Raw genomic sequence first — 19,441 nt, 5'->3', positions numbered from 1 at the left:
AGTGGTAGACAGCACACACTCGCTAGGGGCTCTGAAAGCCAAAATCCGTGACTGTGGGAAAATTAGTTGTGAGACGAGACTGAACCACGTGGGCAGGAGCCATTCAGAAAGGCCCCTGTGGTCCAGTGGGGGCTCTAGGACCTTCAGGGAGGTTCCTCACTCAGCTCCTCTTTCCTGCACCACATCTGTCTCTCTCTCTAGTTATCTTTTTCCTACATATGGAAAATCCCCAGAAACAGCCAGTTACTTGGGCATCTTGTTTAACTAAAAGGAAAAGAGGAGAAAGGCCAAGTTTACAAAGCACCACAGCAAACCAGAAGTCATTGTTACAACAGTTTTATTCAAGTCTGTGTGTGCTCTGGTGGCAAGACCAGGCTGAGATCAGCATTACACTGTAATACGAGAAGAGGTTTAGCCATTGAACCAAGCCTGCTTGGCACCCCTCGTTAACAATTTACAGTACCTCGGAAAAAAAAAGCCAAAGAAAAGAACCTGAGAGAAGTTTCCTTCAGGGCTTTTCTATTTTTAAATATTGTTGACAAATTACAATAACTTAAATCCCAAAGCAAAATGGGAATTCAAGGACACAGGGTCAGGACATGTGGACAAGACACTGGAGCAGGGAAGGCCTAGGGGTGAAAACTAGCAGCTAATCACAGAGAAAGAAAATGGACATGTCTGTGAACTGTCACTTCACCTGGACTCGAAGGCTCTAACGGGGAGGAAAATCCCAAAGAAAGCTTTTCTGCGAACTAAGGAAAACCCATCTTAACTCCTTTCCTTAATCCTCTAGAAGATACAGACACAGTCTTAGACTAAATCTGTGTGTGAGCACATGAACGTGTGTGTAGGATGGGTAGTGAGGAAAATCGGAGGAGAAAGTTGACAAGTCCATCATCTCCCTTCTTTGCTACAACTGGGTACCAAGGGCCTGTGGCTCCACACGACAAAAAGGCAAAAGCCTGCCTTCAGGTTCCCAAGGAGGAGCTATACAATAAGGCTTCCAAACTCGAGGGACTGGGAGGGAGGTGGGTTGAAGCTGTGGCAAAGATGGGGCCACTGTGGGCTGGAAACAGAGGACGGAGCCCCACAGGCCCTCAGTGGTCCTGGGAGAAGAGCTAGAGAATTGACACATTCAACCCCTGCGTGGAACAAATCCCTGAAAAATCGTGGAGAGGAAATGGTGGAGGAGAAAGATCAGCAATGTGAGACAGCTTTGGAGTCAAGCAGATCAGCAATGTGAGACAGCTTTGGAGTCAAGCAGATCAGCAATGTGAGACAGCTTTGGAGTCAAGCAGATCAGCAATGTCACTTCCTAGCTGTGTGACCTCGGGCACGTTACATAACCATCTGAGCCTCAGTTTCCCCATCTTTAGATGGTGGTAATACCCTGCCACCCCAGGATTATTGAGTCAAAAAAAAAAAAAGAATATAAACCTCTAGGACAGCACCTCCCACACAGAAGAAATGTAATGGTTCCTTATAATTTGTTAGTCCCATCCCCAGGCCAGGATGAACCCCTGCCTCATTCTGACAGTGATGAAGAAAAGAGCCATAGCCAGCATGGCTTCTGGAACTGGAGGAAGAGGTAAATAACGAGAGTGAAATAAAGACGACACAGAACGATAATGGTGAAAAGGATCCTGGTGGAGGTGACGTGCTGGCCGACATCATGAAGGTCACTGTGGGCCAGGCACAGTGCCAGAGATGCCGCTCTCGGCATGCCAGGGACTGAAAACGCCTCCATCCGCTGCAGTCCTTTCTGAAATCTGGGGGCGAGAACGATCTATTCACTCCTCTGGAAATTCAAAGACGTCCCCAAGAGGCTGAAGATGAGAATCTAAAGGATCCTCTCCACTGTAATTACTTCCCTTTCCCCGAAAACAGACATGCCTCTCACTGGCCTCAGGGTTTCAAAGAAGCTGAAAGGAAGCTGGAGAACTTCAAGGAAACATCACCCTGGTTGTAGGTCCAAGTTGGAAAGCTGTCCTACGTGCATCACGCTGTAAGTCAACACATTCCTATTTACATGCAAAAACTCCCAGAGAGCTTCCCTCACTCAGGACTGAGGGGAAGGGGGACCAGAAAAAACCTAAAACCCACTTCACCATTCTGCCTAGGCACCATCACAGATGCAGGTGAGGGGCAGGCAGGGCTGAGACTGGGGTGAGGTGAGTGAGGTACTCGCCGGGGATGCAAAATTTAAGAGGGCACCAAAAACCTCAGGAATCAAGATAAACCATATTTCAATGCAGTATTTTAAAATATTTAAATTAATGAAAAAATCCATGATGAACACAATATCAAAATTTATAAATCCAGAATCCATCAAAGCAGGTATCTAAGTGTGAAGGATTTCAGGAATGTGGGCAACATATTACCTCTGAAACTCGGTCTTGGACTTGAGTAAGTGCAGCGCAAGTAACCCCATATCCACGGGGCCATCACTCACCAGGACCCCTCTTCATAAACCAATCTGACCTCTGGGGGCAAAATTCCTGGATGTCCGCCCTACACATCCCAGTAGAAAAGGCCTGTCTCTGAACCTCTGGAATTGTACTCCAGTGTCCCGTCCTGAGATACTTATCTAGTTGTCAGGTCCACGCCTGCCAATCAGTCTAGTAGAGCTAGGTTGTGGGTGTTTGCAGGGAGGGTGGGTCAGACCAGTCAGGAGGGAAGATGGTTCAGGGGAGAGGTTGAGTCTGTTTCCAAGAGAAACAGAGAGGGGTGGAAAACCTCCTGGCTCTGTATCCACCTGGGCCCCGAGGCTCTTCTCTACTTCTAGCTGCAGTCCTGAGCTAAAGATCCAAAGCGAGGCCACGGGCAGGGGACACAGGGAACCACAGGCGCTAAGAATCAGGAAGGACCAGTCCTCCCGGCTCCAGATTAAGGAGTGAGCCCAACCTTCCAAAGAACAAATGCCAAAGCTCCCAGGGCAGCCCAGGGAGGACAGGGTGCTTCCAGGGCCCAAGATGAGAAATGGACAAAGGAGGAGGTGGGCCTGTCAATATCTCATCAGGATAAATAGAAAATACTCAGTCAACAATCTGAAAAGAAGTCGATGAGAGGCCCACCTGGCCTGCACAGCCAACCAGAAGCCCAGGGCTGGGTCAGGCTAATTAGGCACCTAAACCTTGTTAATTAGCCTTAATGAGCCAGGACTCCGGCTTCTGCCTACTGCCTTCCAACACCGGCGCCTGGGGTGGCGAGCACCCAGGCAGCAAGGCAGGAAAGGGCCAGGGACTGAGGCCTGGAAGCAGCAGTGAGTTTTCCTTTCTGATGTGGATTGTTATTAATTTGAATTCCTGATCTAAGAAAGCAATGATTTGTCTGAAAGAAGAGAGGCATTTGGGAATGTGTTCCTAACTGTAGCTTGACAAGAAATCATCCTCAGGCCTGAAGCCTTGGAGAGGGGCAGGTGGTCTGGTGGGTTGAACCCAATGAAACTGCCGACATTCGACAGTTTTTGACCTACAACCACACACGTACACACAATTTTCTCCACAAAGGCAGCCATCAAGCAAGGTGAGGCTTATCAGTGCTGGACCTGGGGCTCCACGACCATACATTTTACAGTTGGAAGGACTTCGTGCTTCAGGGAGGGAAGGTAGCATCATCCTCAGGTCACAGCTGGGCTCAGAGGTCCAGAGAGGGGAAGAGACATTTGTAACTTCACACAACTAGTAGGGGGGCAGCTCAGATCACCAGATTCCTGCCACCCCTGCCACCACGTTCACTTATGATCACAACATGCTGCGAGCAGCTCTCACCTCTGACCTGGTTCTACAGTCTCTGGCAGAGCCCTCAGGAGAAGCCTGGCATCTGCTTCTTTCCCCAAATCCTTCAAGAGGCAATAGAGTGTTTCTCACCTGCCTGACGGGGCAGGGCCCTCACACACTTGAGTCAAAGGCACAGTCTTAATTAAATACATGAGGAAAATTCAGAGGAGCCTGCTGGATGGACATTTCAACCCTGAAGCGTACCATTCACAGCCATCAGTCTTCAGTATCTGCTGCTCTGTGCTTTGTTAAAAGCGAGCTTGAAGAGTTAGGAATGCTCGGGAGGTGTCTCCCTCTTCATGGGGGCAGGACCTGTGACGGACCTCCAACGCGGGGACTGTGGAGCAAGAATGTTGACAAGTCAGCCCTAGACGCTCTTGGGGTGTCTCGTCGTGTCCCTGAGCAACTGTGGTCGGAGGGAAAAGGTGTCTCGTGAGGAACCTAACCCCATGTCCCACAGGCCAGCAGACCCTTTCCCAAAGATTCTTCCAGGAATCGGCCTTATTCCAGTCTCCAAATAAATTAGACTCTGGAAATGACTCCATGAAATCAGAGACCCACCTCCAGCCTCCACATCTCCCATTTCCTCCCATGTAAGACACTAATGCTGGGGATGATCAGCCTGACAAGTTAAGTGGGGGAATTAGGAAGGATGCTTGTAAACAACAGGTGCTACATAAATGCCGTAGAAGAGTATGTGCCTGACCATGGTCTCCATTAGTCATGCTAAGCCAACTCCAAATCATTCCTCTTCCAGAAGCCAAAGGAAGAAACAGTAGGCGAGTCCCCTAGAGACAGAGGCGGTGAGCGCCACACTGCCAGCTTTAGCAATTCATCCTTGTCGCCAGCAGGGAGCCATGCACTTCAGCGACCTGCTCTGATATGTACTCTCAGTGTCCTTGTGAGGGACGCAGGTGATAGTGGCTTTTACAGGAAGGAAATTTGAGAGGGGCTAAGAGACAAGCCCGAGGTCAGACAGCAAAAGCTGAATAGGGAACAGAGCCAACCCGTTCAGAGACCAGTGCCCGACTCAGCAATCAGTCCAAGTAGCTTTTCCATATCTCTTCACTTGAATCTTCATCTTTAAGCATTTCCCCTTCTCTACCAGCAAGTATATCAAATGTAGAAGGGAGATGATGTAATTTTGTAAATGTCAGGAGGAAAGGTTAGCACTATTCTGAGCTGCCCAAATGCAAGATCTTCATCATCATCATCGTCATCATTACTACCAGACCCTCAGGACAATAAAGGATGCAAAGTTAAGAGAATCCACCAAAGCCTCTGAGGATAACTGGGACGTCTACTCCACCCTGGCAGTGGCCTGGATCCCCAAGACGGTAAACGGAGGATAATCCTGTTTAGAATCAGTGGAAGGAGCCGAAGGATCCAAGGAGAAGGGGCAGAGAACAGTATCTGTTTCCTAACACCATCTTCCATGTAGTGAGCACCTGCCAAGAGCAGAGGGAAAGTGTCTGACGAAAGGGAGAGGGGGAGGCTGGTTACGGCCACTGCAGGGCCTTGATCCCCAGCTTCAAGGTTGCTGCTGACCATCACCATAGAGGCAAGGGAAGCTGAGTGGACAGAAAGCAACTCAAACCTGTTACTTGACAGATCCTTATCCCAGCCCAGCCTTGCCCCACAGAGAGAGTGTGGCAGGTAGGGCCCCACCCATTTGGAGGCGCTGAGAGATGATAACTACTCCATCTTCATGGAAACTCACGGAAGCATCTTCAGAATAACTCTGCCTCTGCCTCTTGCAGGTACAATTCTTCCCTTTGCAGAGACCTAGCCTTCCCTTGTCTTCCCTCTGGATGGAGGAGCAAGAATTGGGTACAGCCTCTCACTCAATGACAAGTGGCTGTCACTCAGTTTACACTACATCAGTTACACTACCACTTCCAAGAAAGATGGCAGCAAGCTAACCAAATGACAAAAAGTAGAAAACAAGCAAAGGAAAAATCCCTGCCTCATACCACAGAGCACTGTCCAGAGCCAGCATGGTTGGCATTATGCTGTAGGCTGCACCCCACCAGGGGGCCATTTAGTGGGGCCAAGGGTTTATATGTGTGTTAGTGGTTTAGGGGTTTAGGGGCATAGTGGGGCTATGGAGAGTCCAGGGGAAGGGCACAGAACAGACCATCTGTGTCCCTCTCCCCATCAAGAATGAAGAGGAGTCACTTGGTTGGCTGGAACTGCTGAAAGGATCTGCATTTTTTCCCCTCCTAGCCGAGGAGTGGGGGATGGGGGCAAAAATCATCTCTTACATACTGGCTTCACAGAACAAAGAGGAGAGAGTTGAGATGCAATAACAAAACCCTGGGCAACAAAACCAACAGTGCCACCTCCTCCAAGACTAGGTGGGGCCCTTGAACCAAAGTGCCAGTGGGCTCATAAAACAAGGAACAATTTGAAAACCACGGTCACCCCTTTTGTCATCCCCAGGATGTGACTTCTATCACAGTTACAGAGAGCAGTGACCAAATTCATTATTTGTGTCACCTTCATGCTCTCCCCATTCTGGCATCCAGGTAGCAAACACAAGGAACCTGCAGGCTGGCCTCCACCATCTCCAGAGAAATATTCCACGATAAAAGACAGTGGAGCAACATTTAGAGAGTCTGGAAGGGAGGGGAGCACAACCTAAGGACTCTACTCCCAACCAAGTGGTTATTTCCACACAAAGACTACTGTGCACACTCGACACAGGAGGCCACAGAGTAAGTGGAATAGTGAAGAGCCACATGACAAAGCTCCAGAAGAAGCTCAACATTCAAGTTAAGGAAACACATTCCAGAAAAGGCAGGGTTGGCCCCTGTTGTCCTTCCTACCCAGCTCATGGTCCAGAGCCCAGCGCTGGGGGCTATCTGTGCACAGAAACAAGAGGCCTTGGTCAGCACCCAGTGCTTGGGACTTGCACGTTACTGTACATCAGTGGTTCACTCAACACCTTACAAACATCATCACCTCACCATCTCTACTTATGGAAGGGACCACCGACGGCTCCATTTTACTTCAAGGGCATCCCAGAACGGATGGCCTGCTGAGAAGGAATCCCCCCAATTCCAACTCCCAGTGTCCAGGACCCACCCCTACATGCTATTTTGGTGCAGTGTAGAGACACCTCCCAACCAAACACATAACCTGAAGTCCACTAATTCCAGGGATTGGAGGAAAGATCAAGGGAAGGGACTAAGACATAAAGATCAGACCACAAAAGAGACAAACATAGGAACTTTGTCTCTGGCTTCAGAACTGGCACCAGTGAGTGAGTCTCCCAAGAAACTCTTCCTGGGATGAGCATGTGTTTGTATTAGAACCTGGTCTGACCACGGCCGACCCTAGATAGGAGATGGGTGCCCTCAACAGGTGTCTGCTCTTTTTGAGTGTTTCCAAAAGGAACAAGGATAAACAGTGTTACCCTCCTTACTGCAACTCGACTTGTATTTTTCCTAGCTCCCTGCCCTCCCCCAGTTCTCACTGAGGCAGGTCCCCTACCACTGGTAGGCTTAAATAAATAAGTCGGGCCCCTGGAAGTGCAGGGAGGCAGTACCAGGTCCATCAATTCCTCTGCCCCACACTGGGGCACCCTGCCTTCAGTCCTCCAGCTGGCACATAAGGGCTTAGGACACAGAAAAGCTCATACCTCACACTAAATGAGATTCTGATCCATGGGTGTTGGGAAAGAATGTGGCAGAGGAGTAAAATCAATCACAAAACATCCACTCCTGGTGTTTGGGAAAGCTGAATTCAGGGCTAACAGAGGGACCCCAGGATAGGCTCTGGGCATACCCAGCGGCTGAGGAGAGGGAGCAGCAGACAGATTTGGCTGAGTGACTCTGCAGGGTCACCGTAAAGGCGAGGAAGACTGGAGGGTGGGGACATGCACGCACCCCTCCCTCCCCTACACAGCCAGAGCTGATGGCCACAGTCCCTCCGGTGGACAGTGACAGAAAGGCTCTGCAGGGCAAGAGACTCTCTGAAGTGGCCCTGTTCCCATCCCTTCCATCTTCAAAGTGCATTATCAGTGCAAGAAGTAGGGCTGGATCTCAGGGGGTCCAACTCTGAGATAGGGCTGTGCCAGCCAGCTCCCCCAGCTCCTCCTGCTTCCCCCTTGCCCAGCCCCGACCCTTTCATGCTAAGACCAGAACTCTTGCTGGATCTCATAAGGGGCAGGCCTGTGTGTGTTCAGTTCAGCTCTGCACAGAGGCACAGTGCTGTCCTGACTCTGGCCCTCGGCATCCAGGTCCAGAAGCGTCCGCTCGGCGGGGGGCAGCGGCCCCGCCTGGAATGGGAGCAAGGCTGGAAGTCCAGGTCGCTCCTCCAGAGTGCTGCTGCTGCTAGCAAAGCAGGAGTCCAGGTTGCTGGGTGTCTCCGTGCTGGAGCTGTTGGCTGGGGAGGCGCTACGGGCATGGCTGGGGGACACAAACCACCAAGGGTCCAGCCGTTGCCGGTTGGCAGAAGGACGTGGCCGAGGCAAAAACTCGAGGGTCTTGGGTCTCTCCAGGGTAGAGTCCTGCTGTGTGTTCCAGCGCCTTGGGGTTGGGGGAAAGACCACATTGGGGTCAGGGAGACGGGGGAATTCACCTGGGTCTCGGCTGGGGCTGGGGGTTTTCAACACTCCTGGTCAAAGAGACAAAAGATGAGGCATCAGACAATGGCACGTTTCTGGGCCAGATATACTCTGCTCCCTCTCCACCCTGCCATATCCCTATTCACTTGGGAGAACATGATGACAAATATTTAATGAGCAGCTACTATGTGCCATGCAGTGTGTGGGAAGGCACTGGGGATACATAAAGTAGTGAACTAGAAGGTCCCTCTATCTGATGATAATGGGACATACGGGGGTCACGTCTGTAACAAAATAACTTAAGGCAGATGTTGGTAAACTATGACCCATGGGCTAGCCACCTTTGTTTGTAAATAAAGTTTTACTGGAACACAGCCACACACATTGTCTGCTCTCCCACTAAGGCAGCAGAGTTGAGTACCATAGTTACAACGGGGACCAAATGACCCACAAAGTCTAAAATATTTACTATCTGGCCCTTTACCAAAAAAGCGTGCTGACCCCTGACTTAAGGAAATGTCTGTTCATTCACAATTCATCCACTTAATACACATGTGATGGGAACAAAGCTAGGTGTCGGAAATCTAAAGACGAGTAATATAGGGGACTCTATTCCCAAAGAGGTCACATATTTGAGTATAACAAAAAATTTAAAGAGGGGGAGGGCAAGCCGAATGGTAAAATACAATTGTCATTCACACTCAAATCTCATTGAAAGGGTATTGCCGTCCCCTCTTCTCCTACTAGGTTAGAGGCAGTTTCTAAGTCAGACCTAGGTTGTCTAGGGAGCAAGGGATAGTGGTGGGAAAGACCCAGGATAAGAGTGTGTATGCCCAGGTGTCGCAGGTGTCAGGTGGAGAAGGCAGGCACATGCACAGGCACAGCAATCTACCTGGACACACCTCCAGATCTGAAGAGTCAGGCAAGAGTAAGGGATGAGTGGTGAAGGGCATGATGCCCGGGCGGAAGCTTGCCTTATGAGTATCTGTACTAATGCTGTAATAAGAGGCCAGAGTCCTGCCACGTGGCAGAAAATACCCTTCCTATGTGCAGTGCAAGATTCCTTCCAGTAAGTTTGGTCTCCTCTTCAGGGAACAAGCAGAACTAGGCTCCTGCCCTTCCTGTACCCTGAAAGCACTGCACCACACACTCCAAGACCCAGGGCCTGAACATCCCACAAAAGTCCCAGGTCTGATTCTTCCTAGAACTTGCTTGTCTTCTTTCACCCTTCAAGGAAGACCCCCTGAGGCACAGCACACAGAGAAGTCGGCCACCTCCTCCACCCCAGATCAGCATGCCTTGATTGGCTGAGTCAGAGGAGGAATGGAGTCCACTCTAACATCTCCACTCCTGGAGGAGGCACAAAGGTGGGAAAGAGAAAAGAGGAGGAGGATGGGACTCACCTGCTCCAGGGCTGGGGCTCAACCCATTGCTGGAGGGGCTTCTGCTGCCTAGGAGAGCCACTGGCTTGAGGGCCCCATCAGAAGGAGTCCTCCGGTGATTACTGGGCTGCGTGGGGGCTGACAGGGTGACGTGGGTGGGAGTCAGGGATTGGTTAGGGTCTCGCTTGAAGCGCTCCACTCGGACGTTGACCAAGGGGTTGTTGGTGCAGGGGATCAGGGCAGGGGCCTCGACTGGGCTGATGGGCATCTCATACACCACGATCTCATCGCTGTCTGAACGCAGCAGGGAGCGGGTGGAGTTGCACTCGGAGATGGAGGAGAGAGACAGCAGCGTAAGGGAGGCAGAGGGGTCACCTAGCAACAGCATGGGCTCTTCCTTCTTGAAGAGCTTCCGGGACGGGGGGCTGGTGCTCCGACGAGGACGGCTGGCTCTCTGAAAAAGACCCTCACGCCTCTTCTTCTCTTCCCGGGCTGGTGGCTCAGGCTCCTCCGGGGAAAGTGGCTGGCACTTGCCAGCTTCTAGCAGGTCAAATCCTAGGCCTGTGGCAGCGAGAACAGCCCCGCAGCCAAGCAGAGCCACCTCACAGCGGCGGGGGTGGGTACCACCCCGCTTGAGGCTGTTAGTTGGTGTCAGCTGGGGGGTACTGGTGGCTGAGTTGACTGGGGTGGGCTCCTCGTGGACTCCATCACTACAGGGGCCATCCCCATCCTCTCCACGAGGAAATGGGATACAGAGGTAGGACTGGTTGGGTGAATGCTGTAGACAACTCTCCCCACTTCTTGGGCCTTCGCTGTCCTCATCCTCTGTGAAAATGAGAGGAGTGGCAGGGAAACAGGAAATGGAAATGAAGCAGCAAGAATAAGAATCTGGTCCTTCTGCCCAACCCCAGCCCCCCTGGCTTAGCATTAGGGATGCAGAGGTCAAAGAGTCTGAGGGGAGGGACAAGGAACCAGACATTGAACCAATAGGGCTTTACTCCTCCACACTCAACTGTGACCAACATAGGGAAATCGCTCTCCACTCCAGAGCCTGTTTTCCTGTTTGCAGGAAAGGGGATCTGCTAATTTGCGACTCCTTTCACAGGGACCCTCAACACAAGAAGTACGGTGTGAGTTTCCTAGAACATTGGATAGAACAGAAACATCCCTAATTTTTTTGCACTTTAAAATTGGAAGGGACCTTGGATTTCTAGAATGTTAGTCTAGAGACTTGTCTTAAAAGACGACTAATCTCCTGCAAAGGATTAGAATCCCCAACATGGGTGAAGGCCAATCTACTCTACAGACTGACCTACTATGACCTTGGAAATCTACAGAGATAAGAGTACTATCTGAGAGAAAGCCTGGAGAAGACCTTACCCATCCAGTAATCACAGGCAACACTGAAAAGCTTCCTTAGAGGAAGACTGTGGTGTCTTCTACCACCATCTACCATTCTGAGGACTCCCTACGTTAAGATCTGAGGAAACGGACCCAGGAAAGGGAAATGGCGATTCAAGGCCTCACCCTTCTGTACTGCCCTAAGGAGACTATAACTGGCCTCTTGGGATAGGAGGCCAAGGACAGGCTCCATGGCAGCAATAGTGATCTGGGAAGATTCAGTGAAATGGGAGAAGAGCAAACTAGGAGGGAATAGGGTAGGGGACCAGGAGTTGACTAAAAGGAAACAACCCCCATAAAGTAGCACCAGGGGTCCTTAAATAGTCCTAGAAGCTTGGCCAAGAATTCCATGGGGGAACAATTAGAGGGTCAAGACAAGGGCAATGCTTACCCATCTCCATAAGGCTGGTGAACCCTGGCAGGGCTGGGCTACTCCTTGGGCCCTTCCCCAGGTTGGGGGCACTGGACGACCACTGTTTGTATCCATCTACCAGGGACTTGAGGCTGAATAGAGGAAATGATGAAACTGTTAGAACTGGTTACTTCCCTTACTCTACTCTCAGCTCCATGGGCCTTTGGAAACATCTCTCCCATCGCTTAATGACACCAAAGCCCAGGAGCCTTGGGGTACAGGCCACGAACATTACTGAGCCCACCTGCTTCATTAACAAAAGTGCACATGCTCTAGGGAAAGAAAAGCAGTGGCATGACCCACCCCCCTCACATGCTGCCCTGGAGCTCTGGAAAGATCTGGTGGGCAGGCTGGCAAGAAGACAGAAAGAGTAAAGACTGCCCAGCACCGGCCAGGGTCTTACTTGAAGCAGTCAACCCACAGACACTGAATACAACACATTGGTGACATTAGAAATACTGCAATGCAAAGGCTTGCAATGCAAGGCAAGCATCGGGCAGATGAGCTAGCAGAGATGGGCCAAGATACTCCACTCACCCCATTTCTCCATTTCTCCCTCCAAGCTTATGGCATGCTTGTGCAACTTTTAAAGCCATCGACTTTTCAAAAACAAAAATCAACCAACAAAGCTGCACCAACCCAGTGCACTTTGGGACAGACCTATGTGGGTGGTGCATAACGCTCTACTTGAGCCCTCGGGTTGTCTGGGAGTAGAAAGACAAGGACAGGAGCTCGCTTTCAAACCCCTGCAATCAGCTCACACCGACAAGCCAGTAACTCCGAGGATACAGACTGTGTACACCCCAACAACCCCTTACAGGATGGGGGCATCAGAGGCCCAGAAGCACCCGTCTTCTCTCTAAAGGACAATAATAAGAGGGAGGGCTGAGGACTCTGTAGGGTCTGGTTGCCTTGGAGCTACCAGATTTATAACCAGAGGTGGCTCTTATTTTAGGGCTAGAAAGAGCCGTTCAACTAAAGCTCACTCTTTCCAGAGGCCCAGCCCCTCTTGAGGGAGAAGGACCAACTTTTTCCCTGACCTCAGATCTCTGTTTCAAGTGCAATCAGAAATACCAATGAATTAAAATACATTCCAGCCACCAGTGGTTTCAACCAAAATACAGAGCCAGAGATAAGCACACTGCTAAACCCTGGGACTTCCAAGTGGTAATCTTATAACCTCACCTCCAGCTCTGGGTCCAAGGAAATCCAGATCAGCAAAGTCAAAGCAAGCGCTAAAGACGGAAGGACAAATAGCATGTACTGTCTCCCTGAAACTAAGGGTGCCGGGAGAATGCTAACACCAGTAGCGGCCAGGGAAGTGAGGTGGTAAAGTCGGACCAACACAGGAATTTTCCCAAGGTGCACGATGGTATGGCTTTTAAAAAAAAAGTCAGCACAGCCCGGGCAATAACGAGGCGTGGTTCTACGGGGTGTGCTGTGAGAATAACGACGTGGAAGGGGGAGTATTACCAGTACATGTGACGAAAGGGTGAGGATTAGACTCACCCCAAGTGGAAATGTGGAGATTCTGAAGGGGTACTTAAACCATTAGCTTTCTCGCGTCTCTGAGGGGATCTTCAATGAATAAAGAGAATCAGCAGTAAGCAACAGAAGTATATCCACTCAGCCTCTCCCACATGAGAACCCTCAAGGCTGGACTCCAGCTACGTCGCCAGCTGCCTTTCCTTGATCAGTCAGCAAAGCCCACACCATGAAGGAATCTTAACAAGACGGCCCTGCCTGAGCTGCCACAGGCCCAGGACCTCCCAATCTGTGAGAAAAAGGGCCCTGGGCAGCCACAGCCTAATTGCAGGGGATCTGTAAATCCATAGATACCCAAGCTGTCTGCAGACAAGTGCATACGCTTCCTAAAGATATGTACTATTTCTTCAAAAAGATGGAGATCCAAATTCACTTAACATTACTGAATTCAATATAGTTTTTTGTGGTTACATATTTTCTTCAATCAACAGGGACTAAAATTAGAAATATTATTATATAGAGGCTCTCAAAAATTTCTGACATTAAAGAGGTCTTTACTGGGGCCTGGAGGGAATATACTTTATTTCTTGAATAGGAATTGACAATCATGAAAAATTAAGTCACATATTTTGAACTGCTTCAAAAGTTCTGAAGGCAAATCAAGGTAAGGAAGAAGAAAATTCCACAGTTAAAATTTTGTAATGCAAAACAAAGTTAACTGACTAGCAAGACAAAAAAAAATCTTTAAATGAAGCAGAACCATAGAAACTACTGGGATCCATAGCCAACCTGGTAAATCCTATTTGGAGTCACACTAATGTTAGAAATATCAAGGCATTCAGGGTGACTGAGTTTCTCAGCCCCGGCTCAATCGACTCTAGCCCAGAGCTCAGAGGATAAAGTGAACAGCTCTTGCTTCAACAGAACTTCGTACAGCAGAGCAATCTGCCATCCGCAGAGGATTCGATCACTGAATTCTTCCATAGCTTAGGTAGTCTGCCCTACATATCTAAATTTTCTATTCCAAGGTATCTAGTGATTTCTAAAGCCTAGTTTCAAAGAGTCAGTCCTTTATGAACCAAACTGTTATTTTCACCTCCAGCTCAGATCTGACATGAGGAAAAAGATTTCGGACATGAAATCTTAGTATTCGGAGAAATACCAAAGGCCAGTTACAGGTTCAGGGCACCTATAAGCCTCATAGTCAATCTTAGAAGTTCTTCGAAAAACCACTAATAAGGGTGAAGGGGGTTCACTAAAACTGCCTATCCTCACACTTGGAAAAGTCAAGGAACATGGTTCTAGATTCTAACACCAAGAATAAGAAGTATAAACCATTACATTCATTCTTCGGGTATGAGAGAGAATTGCATGAGAAGCACGGAAGAGTCATTGTAGTAAATATTAACATAGGCTTACTGAGCCAGCTAATCTTCCATGCACTTCACAAAGATGAACTTACTTAATCCTCACATCAACTCCTTGGGATGGGTATGGCTATGATCCCCATGTTATAGACGAGAAAACATAAGGTCCCACAGCTAGGCATGCTGGAGCCAGGCTTCACACCCCGGCAGTCTGGGGTCAGTGTCCAAGCTCTTCACTACTACACTACAAGTGACTGGCCTGTGAAGGACCGGGGCTCAGGACAATTTGGCCCCTAGGCCACAAGCCCAGGGCGAGAACACAAGCACATCCAAGGCACTAAGGTGTGCAAAGCACAAGTGCTTTGCCCACAGGGGGCGCTCACACACGTCAGTGTGGGTATGGGGTGGGGTCTGAAAGGAGTTCTGGTGGCCCTGGAGTTATAACCAACTGCACTCCCAGGGCTGGACTATCCTGCCTGCCCCTGCTTCCAGAGGGGCCTCCAGTCAAGAGAGTCCTGCAACCTCTGTTCTGTCTTCTCTTCTCTGAATGGACGTTTTAAGGGGAAGAGCCAGGTATAAGCAGAACACACGGCAGAACTCTTTACATTTGGTTAATGCTTGGGCTACTTACTACTCTTACTACTTACTACTTACTACTCTGAAAAGGATGCCCCCAGGGGTTGGCAAAGTACAACTTGTTGGCTAAATCTTGCCCATCACTTGTTTTTATAAAAGTCTTCCTGGAACACAGCCGTGCTCATTCATTACATATTGCCCGTAGTCTGTGGCTGCTTTTGCATAGCCACAGTGGAGGTGAGTAGTGATGACAGAGGCCACATGGCCTCAAAGCCTAAAATATTTGTTATCTGGCCCTTTACGGAAAAAGTACGCCCATCTCTGTCCTAGGAGGTCCCAGGGAACAAGGAGATTGGAAAACTCTGTTGCAAAGATCAAGAAACTTGTAATTTCTCAGAAAGCAGTGAAACACACAACAAAGAAAAAGGTATTCTGTATCCTAGTGTTAAAGGGTGCCCCCATCTTTGCATGAGAAAGAACTTCCCGCCATCTGGCTCATCTGGCTCTTACCCTTCGTCTCCCGAGACAAGCTCCCTCTGACCAAGTGTACCCGGCCCCCACGTCCGTCCCTTCTTCTTGGGGGCCCTCTTCTCCTCATCCTCCCCCTCCTCCTTTGGGATGACGGAGTTCCGGCCCCAGGTTTTGCTGCTTTCACCTGGTGTCACTGTGAATGACAGAGGTTGGATGGGATCTGGAAAAGAGACAGACAGGTCCCCCCAAAACTAGCCTCTCCCCCACCAGACACACACACACACACATTTGGAGCTGTGGGGAATAAGTCAGACCTCTTGAAAAACTCTGTGCCTGAGTGGAACCTTCCGGGAAAGTAATGGAGGTCTCAGCCACCAATCATTTAGACTCCCAAAGTACCAAACGCAGAAAAACTTCCTAGATTCTCTTAAGTGCAATGCAAAGCTGGAGCTCAAGCCAGCCAGACATCAGAGTTTCAAACAGATCTGACTTAAGGAACTTGTTTTGTTGGGTGGAACTGGATCGGGGGTTGCAGGGAGGGTGAGGAGGTACGAGGGAGAGAAAAAAGATAAGCGGTAAGGAAGATGTGAAAGTGCAGAAGTTTGGGTAAGAAAATGCTGGAAAGGAAGAAAATGAGGATTTCAAGATTACGGAGAAGGAAGTCAGGAGTAGGAGGAGAGGGGAACAGGACAGGCCAAGAGAAATATAATAGATAAGAGAGGAGGAACATTTTTCTGACACTGATACTTTTGAGCAAGGACTGAAACCCAACTGCTTCAGAGACTAGCTTATATCATAAATGAGTGAAGAGAGCCAGCTACCAAAAAATAGGGAGCTCGGGGGACAGAGGCAAAATACCAAGCACATGAAAAGGGGAACCCACTGATTTGATGTGATTGTTTAAGGAAAGCCAGAAATCCAGTTTTTTTAATGAAATTTCTCTACCCTTAAATTAGGGAAACTAATTCATTCGTACACATATTCATACACATGCATATATATGTGTGTGTATTTGTGTACATATAAATTCTTTTTAAGAAACACTGCCGTAAAAATAAAATTTGTCCAGATCTGGCCTATCATAAGTATTTGGCAAGTTTCCTTAGGATCTACACTTCGAAAAAGCCCTTCCCCGGGAAGCATGGACAAAAGAAAAACAATGATGCCCAAATATGGCAGAGAGCACAAAATGTCCCCAGGCCAGGGTACCAACCTGTATCTACATCACGCACCAGCTCCCAAATTGCCTTGTACTTCACTAAAGATCCCACCCATACCTACAAACCCCTTCGCTGGTATCTGACTAGGAGTGAACGGTAGAGGAGGCGGTGGTAAAGCTAAAGGCAAGAGACAAGGAGGAGGGCTAAGGGTTTGCGTACATATGTGCATGTATATACACATTGTCGAGGAGAGTGGCAGAAGTTATGGATGGAGCAAGCCTGGACCAGTTGGTGGCTGGACAGAGCAGGGGACAGGTGCCCCTGATGTGTTCTGGCCCCTAATTTGGGAAACAGTCTCACACTGGATGGCTCGAAGGCGAGGAATGATGGTGGGGCTTGCGGGAGGACTAGAGCAGCTGCTGATGAGACTCTTCCTCTTATCCATGGTCGGGGAGGCCTGGACCGTGAACTTGTGCTGGAAATCTGCTTGAGCAAAGACAAACACATGCGTGTGCATTAGAATTTTCCCAGAATCAAATTCCTATAAGAAAACTGACACTTCCTGGCAGGCTCGAGGGACAGGACCCCATTGCCTGAGAAGTTTCTGTTCACCTGGGAAATGTTCTCTTCCAGAATCATCTTTTTCCCAAAAGATGGCAGGATAGCAAGATGAACGTATGAAGAGAAGGAAAATTCATTATCCGAGTGAATGTCATTAGACAGTTCTCATACAGCTGTCTACATAATGTATATAGGTGTGACAATGATATATTTAGAATAGTTTTTTTAAGATCATGAGGTTTGTTGATTATTCCTAGAAATCTAACTTAAAATTCTCTGTTTCATATAATCTATTAGTACATGACCCCCTTTTCTCAAGGACCAAAGCAGGGAGACTGATGCTTCTAAAAGCAGGCAGAGCAGGGTAATAAGAACTAATCCTTGGTGGGAACCAAGGGAAGTGAGAGAGATGGAGCTAATGGTCCAAATTCTGACATTTTCCAAAGGCAGTTCAGGCACAGCATAAAGAATGTAAAATTTACAGCTCTGAATTTCTGAGTTTCAGTCTCCTCCTCTATCCAAGAGATATAATAAACCGTCACATGCTGCACCTAGGTCTCCCCACTCGACTGTGACCCCCCTGAAGGTGGGCACTAATGCTCTCCATCGGCTTCCCCAGCACGCAGCGACATGCTGACACATGCTAGATGCTCCAGGGGTGCTTAAAGACTCCATGTTGCCCAAAAAGAAAGAAAATGTGCAATAAGGAGACCAGTAAACACAGCCCAGGAACAACTCACTGGATTTCACTAAATGAATTCCCTTGTCTGTACTTAAGCCCCCATCCTAGTGCTTACAACCATCCGCTACTCCTCCTCCTATGCCTTTTCCCTTGTCCCTTATACTACGCATAAGCTTGCTTCCCGGGGCCTTATAGACTCAGAATACAATGAACTTTTTTATCTACATAAACACACACTTGAGCACTCACCTCCCTCCCTGGGTACATTATACCCCACAAAGATTCTAAGTCATACTTTCACATTTCTTTGCATTTTCCCAAGGCGTATATATACAAATGTACCTTTATTCAGCCAATGTGTTTCTGAAACGTCACGTGTAAATCAAACTCTTATACGTTAATCCTAATCCCAACTGCACTCAGAGAACTAATTATCTAAAGAAACCCTGAGATGAGTTCTTTTGCAGAGCCAAGAGTCCTCTTGCCTCAAACATACACACCCTGGATTTGTTTTTTCCCAATTACATGCTTCCTTCTGCAGGTTTGCTTAAGCGAGATGTGCCTGAGCGAGCGCCCATGCGTCCAGCAGCCTGGACCGTGCTCGCCTGGCAGGTCCACCTCCCTTCATATTCTGTGTTTAGTCACACCCCAAAATTTCCCTGCAGTGGGGGAGCTGTTCAGCAGGCCAGTCTTTCCACTGAATAGAATGGCCCATTTCAAACCTGCTCCATTTGAGACCCAGGGTCTCACGTTTCCAAGCTCAGTCCGTGGCCCCCACAGATCCCCTCCACACCAGCCCTTGGCCCTGCTCCCACTTCCCAGCAGGTCCCTGGCCACTGACCAGAAGGGAGGCTGATGCGGTTTCCGTCTTTGAGCTTCAGCCGGCTCTTCCGGAACTTGCCCTTGCGTTTCTTCACCCGGGGCTTCTCCTGGCACAGCTGGTGGATGATGATGTTGAGCTCCCGCTCCAGGATGTCGATCTCCCGCTCGGCCAGCTCCTGTTCCCGGCGCCGCAGCAGCTCCTCCTGGTTCTTCTGCTGGAGCGCAGCCCGCGTCAGCTCCTCCTCCCAGGTGCGGAGCTCCTGCAGGGTGGGTAGAGCCATCAGAGACAGGAGGGGCGTGCTCAGTGCAGAGGGGTGAGGCCCGAGAGCCACCGGAGACCTGGTGCTCACAGCAACCCAGAGAGCACTTCAAGGCCCCCTGGAGATGTGGGGCTCAAGAGTTAGCTGGTAAATGAACACCTGAGCACCCTGAAAGGAAGGCCATACTGAGGACAAGCTGGAGTACCCACAGGCAAGCTCTGGAGATAGGGGCTGATAGTTCCCAATTTTCCTTGATTACTGATTAAAATTGCCTGTCATTGGGAAAAAATGGGGGTTTGAGTAGAAAATATAACCATGTACTTAAATTTTTTTGTGTGTGAGGAAGATCAGCCCTGAGCTAACATCTGCCAATCCTCTTTTTTTTTTTTTTTTTTGCTGAGGAAGACTGGCTCTGGGCTAACATCCATGCCCGAAGATCTTCCTCCACTTTATATAGGATGCCGCAACAGCATGGCCTGACAAGCAGTGCACTGGTGCGCACCCGGGATCCGA

At 49.2% G+C, this 19,441-nt stretch overlaps 1 protein-coding gene across 4 annotated transcripts in view; it reads right to left on the bottom strand.

The window, feature by feature from the left end:
- Positions 1-320: 320 nt before the first annotated feature.
- The window catches only part of MAP3K9 (mitogen-activated protein kinase kinase kinase 9), a 79,412-nt gene continuing 60,291 nt past the window's right edge, over positions 321-19,441 (bottom strand). Inside the window, exons 6-12 of one of the 4 annotated variants that reach the window (XM_014784350.2) lie at positions 18,688-18,928; positions 16,964-17,086; positions 15,483-15,663; positions 13,054-13,122; positions 11,524-11,636; positions 9,753-10,556; positions 321-8,399 (exon numbers count right to left, since the gene is read on the bottom strand). In XM_014784350.2, coding sequence (XP_014639836.1) covers positions 7,915-8,399; positions 9,753-10,556; positions 11,524-11,636; positions 13,054-13,122; positions 15,483-15,663; positions 16,964-17,086; positions 18,688-18,928 — 2,016 coding nt within the window. In that variant the 3' untranslated portion in view covers positions 321-7,914. The remainder of the gene's footprint in view (positions 8,400-9,752; positions 10,557-11,523; positions 11,637-13,053; positions 13,123-15,482; positions 15,664-16,963; positions 17,087-18,687; positions 18,929-19,441) is intronic. The other 3 variants (XM_004426304.3, XM_087448304.1, XM_014784352.2) reach the window with 3 other exon arrangements.

Source organism: Ceratotherium simum, chromosome 24, assembly GCF_057802395.1.
Source record: "Ceratotherium simum simum isolate JZ-2026a chromosome 24, ASM5780239v1, whole genome shotgun sequence".
Lineage (NCBI taxonomy): Eukaryota > Metazoa > Chordata > Mammalia > Perissodactyla > Rhinocerotidae > Ceratotherium > Ceratotherium simum.
The sequence above is the reverse complement of the archived record's forward strand: the minus strand, read 5'-3'. Positions and strand labels throughout refer to the sequence as shown.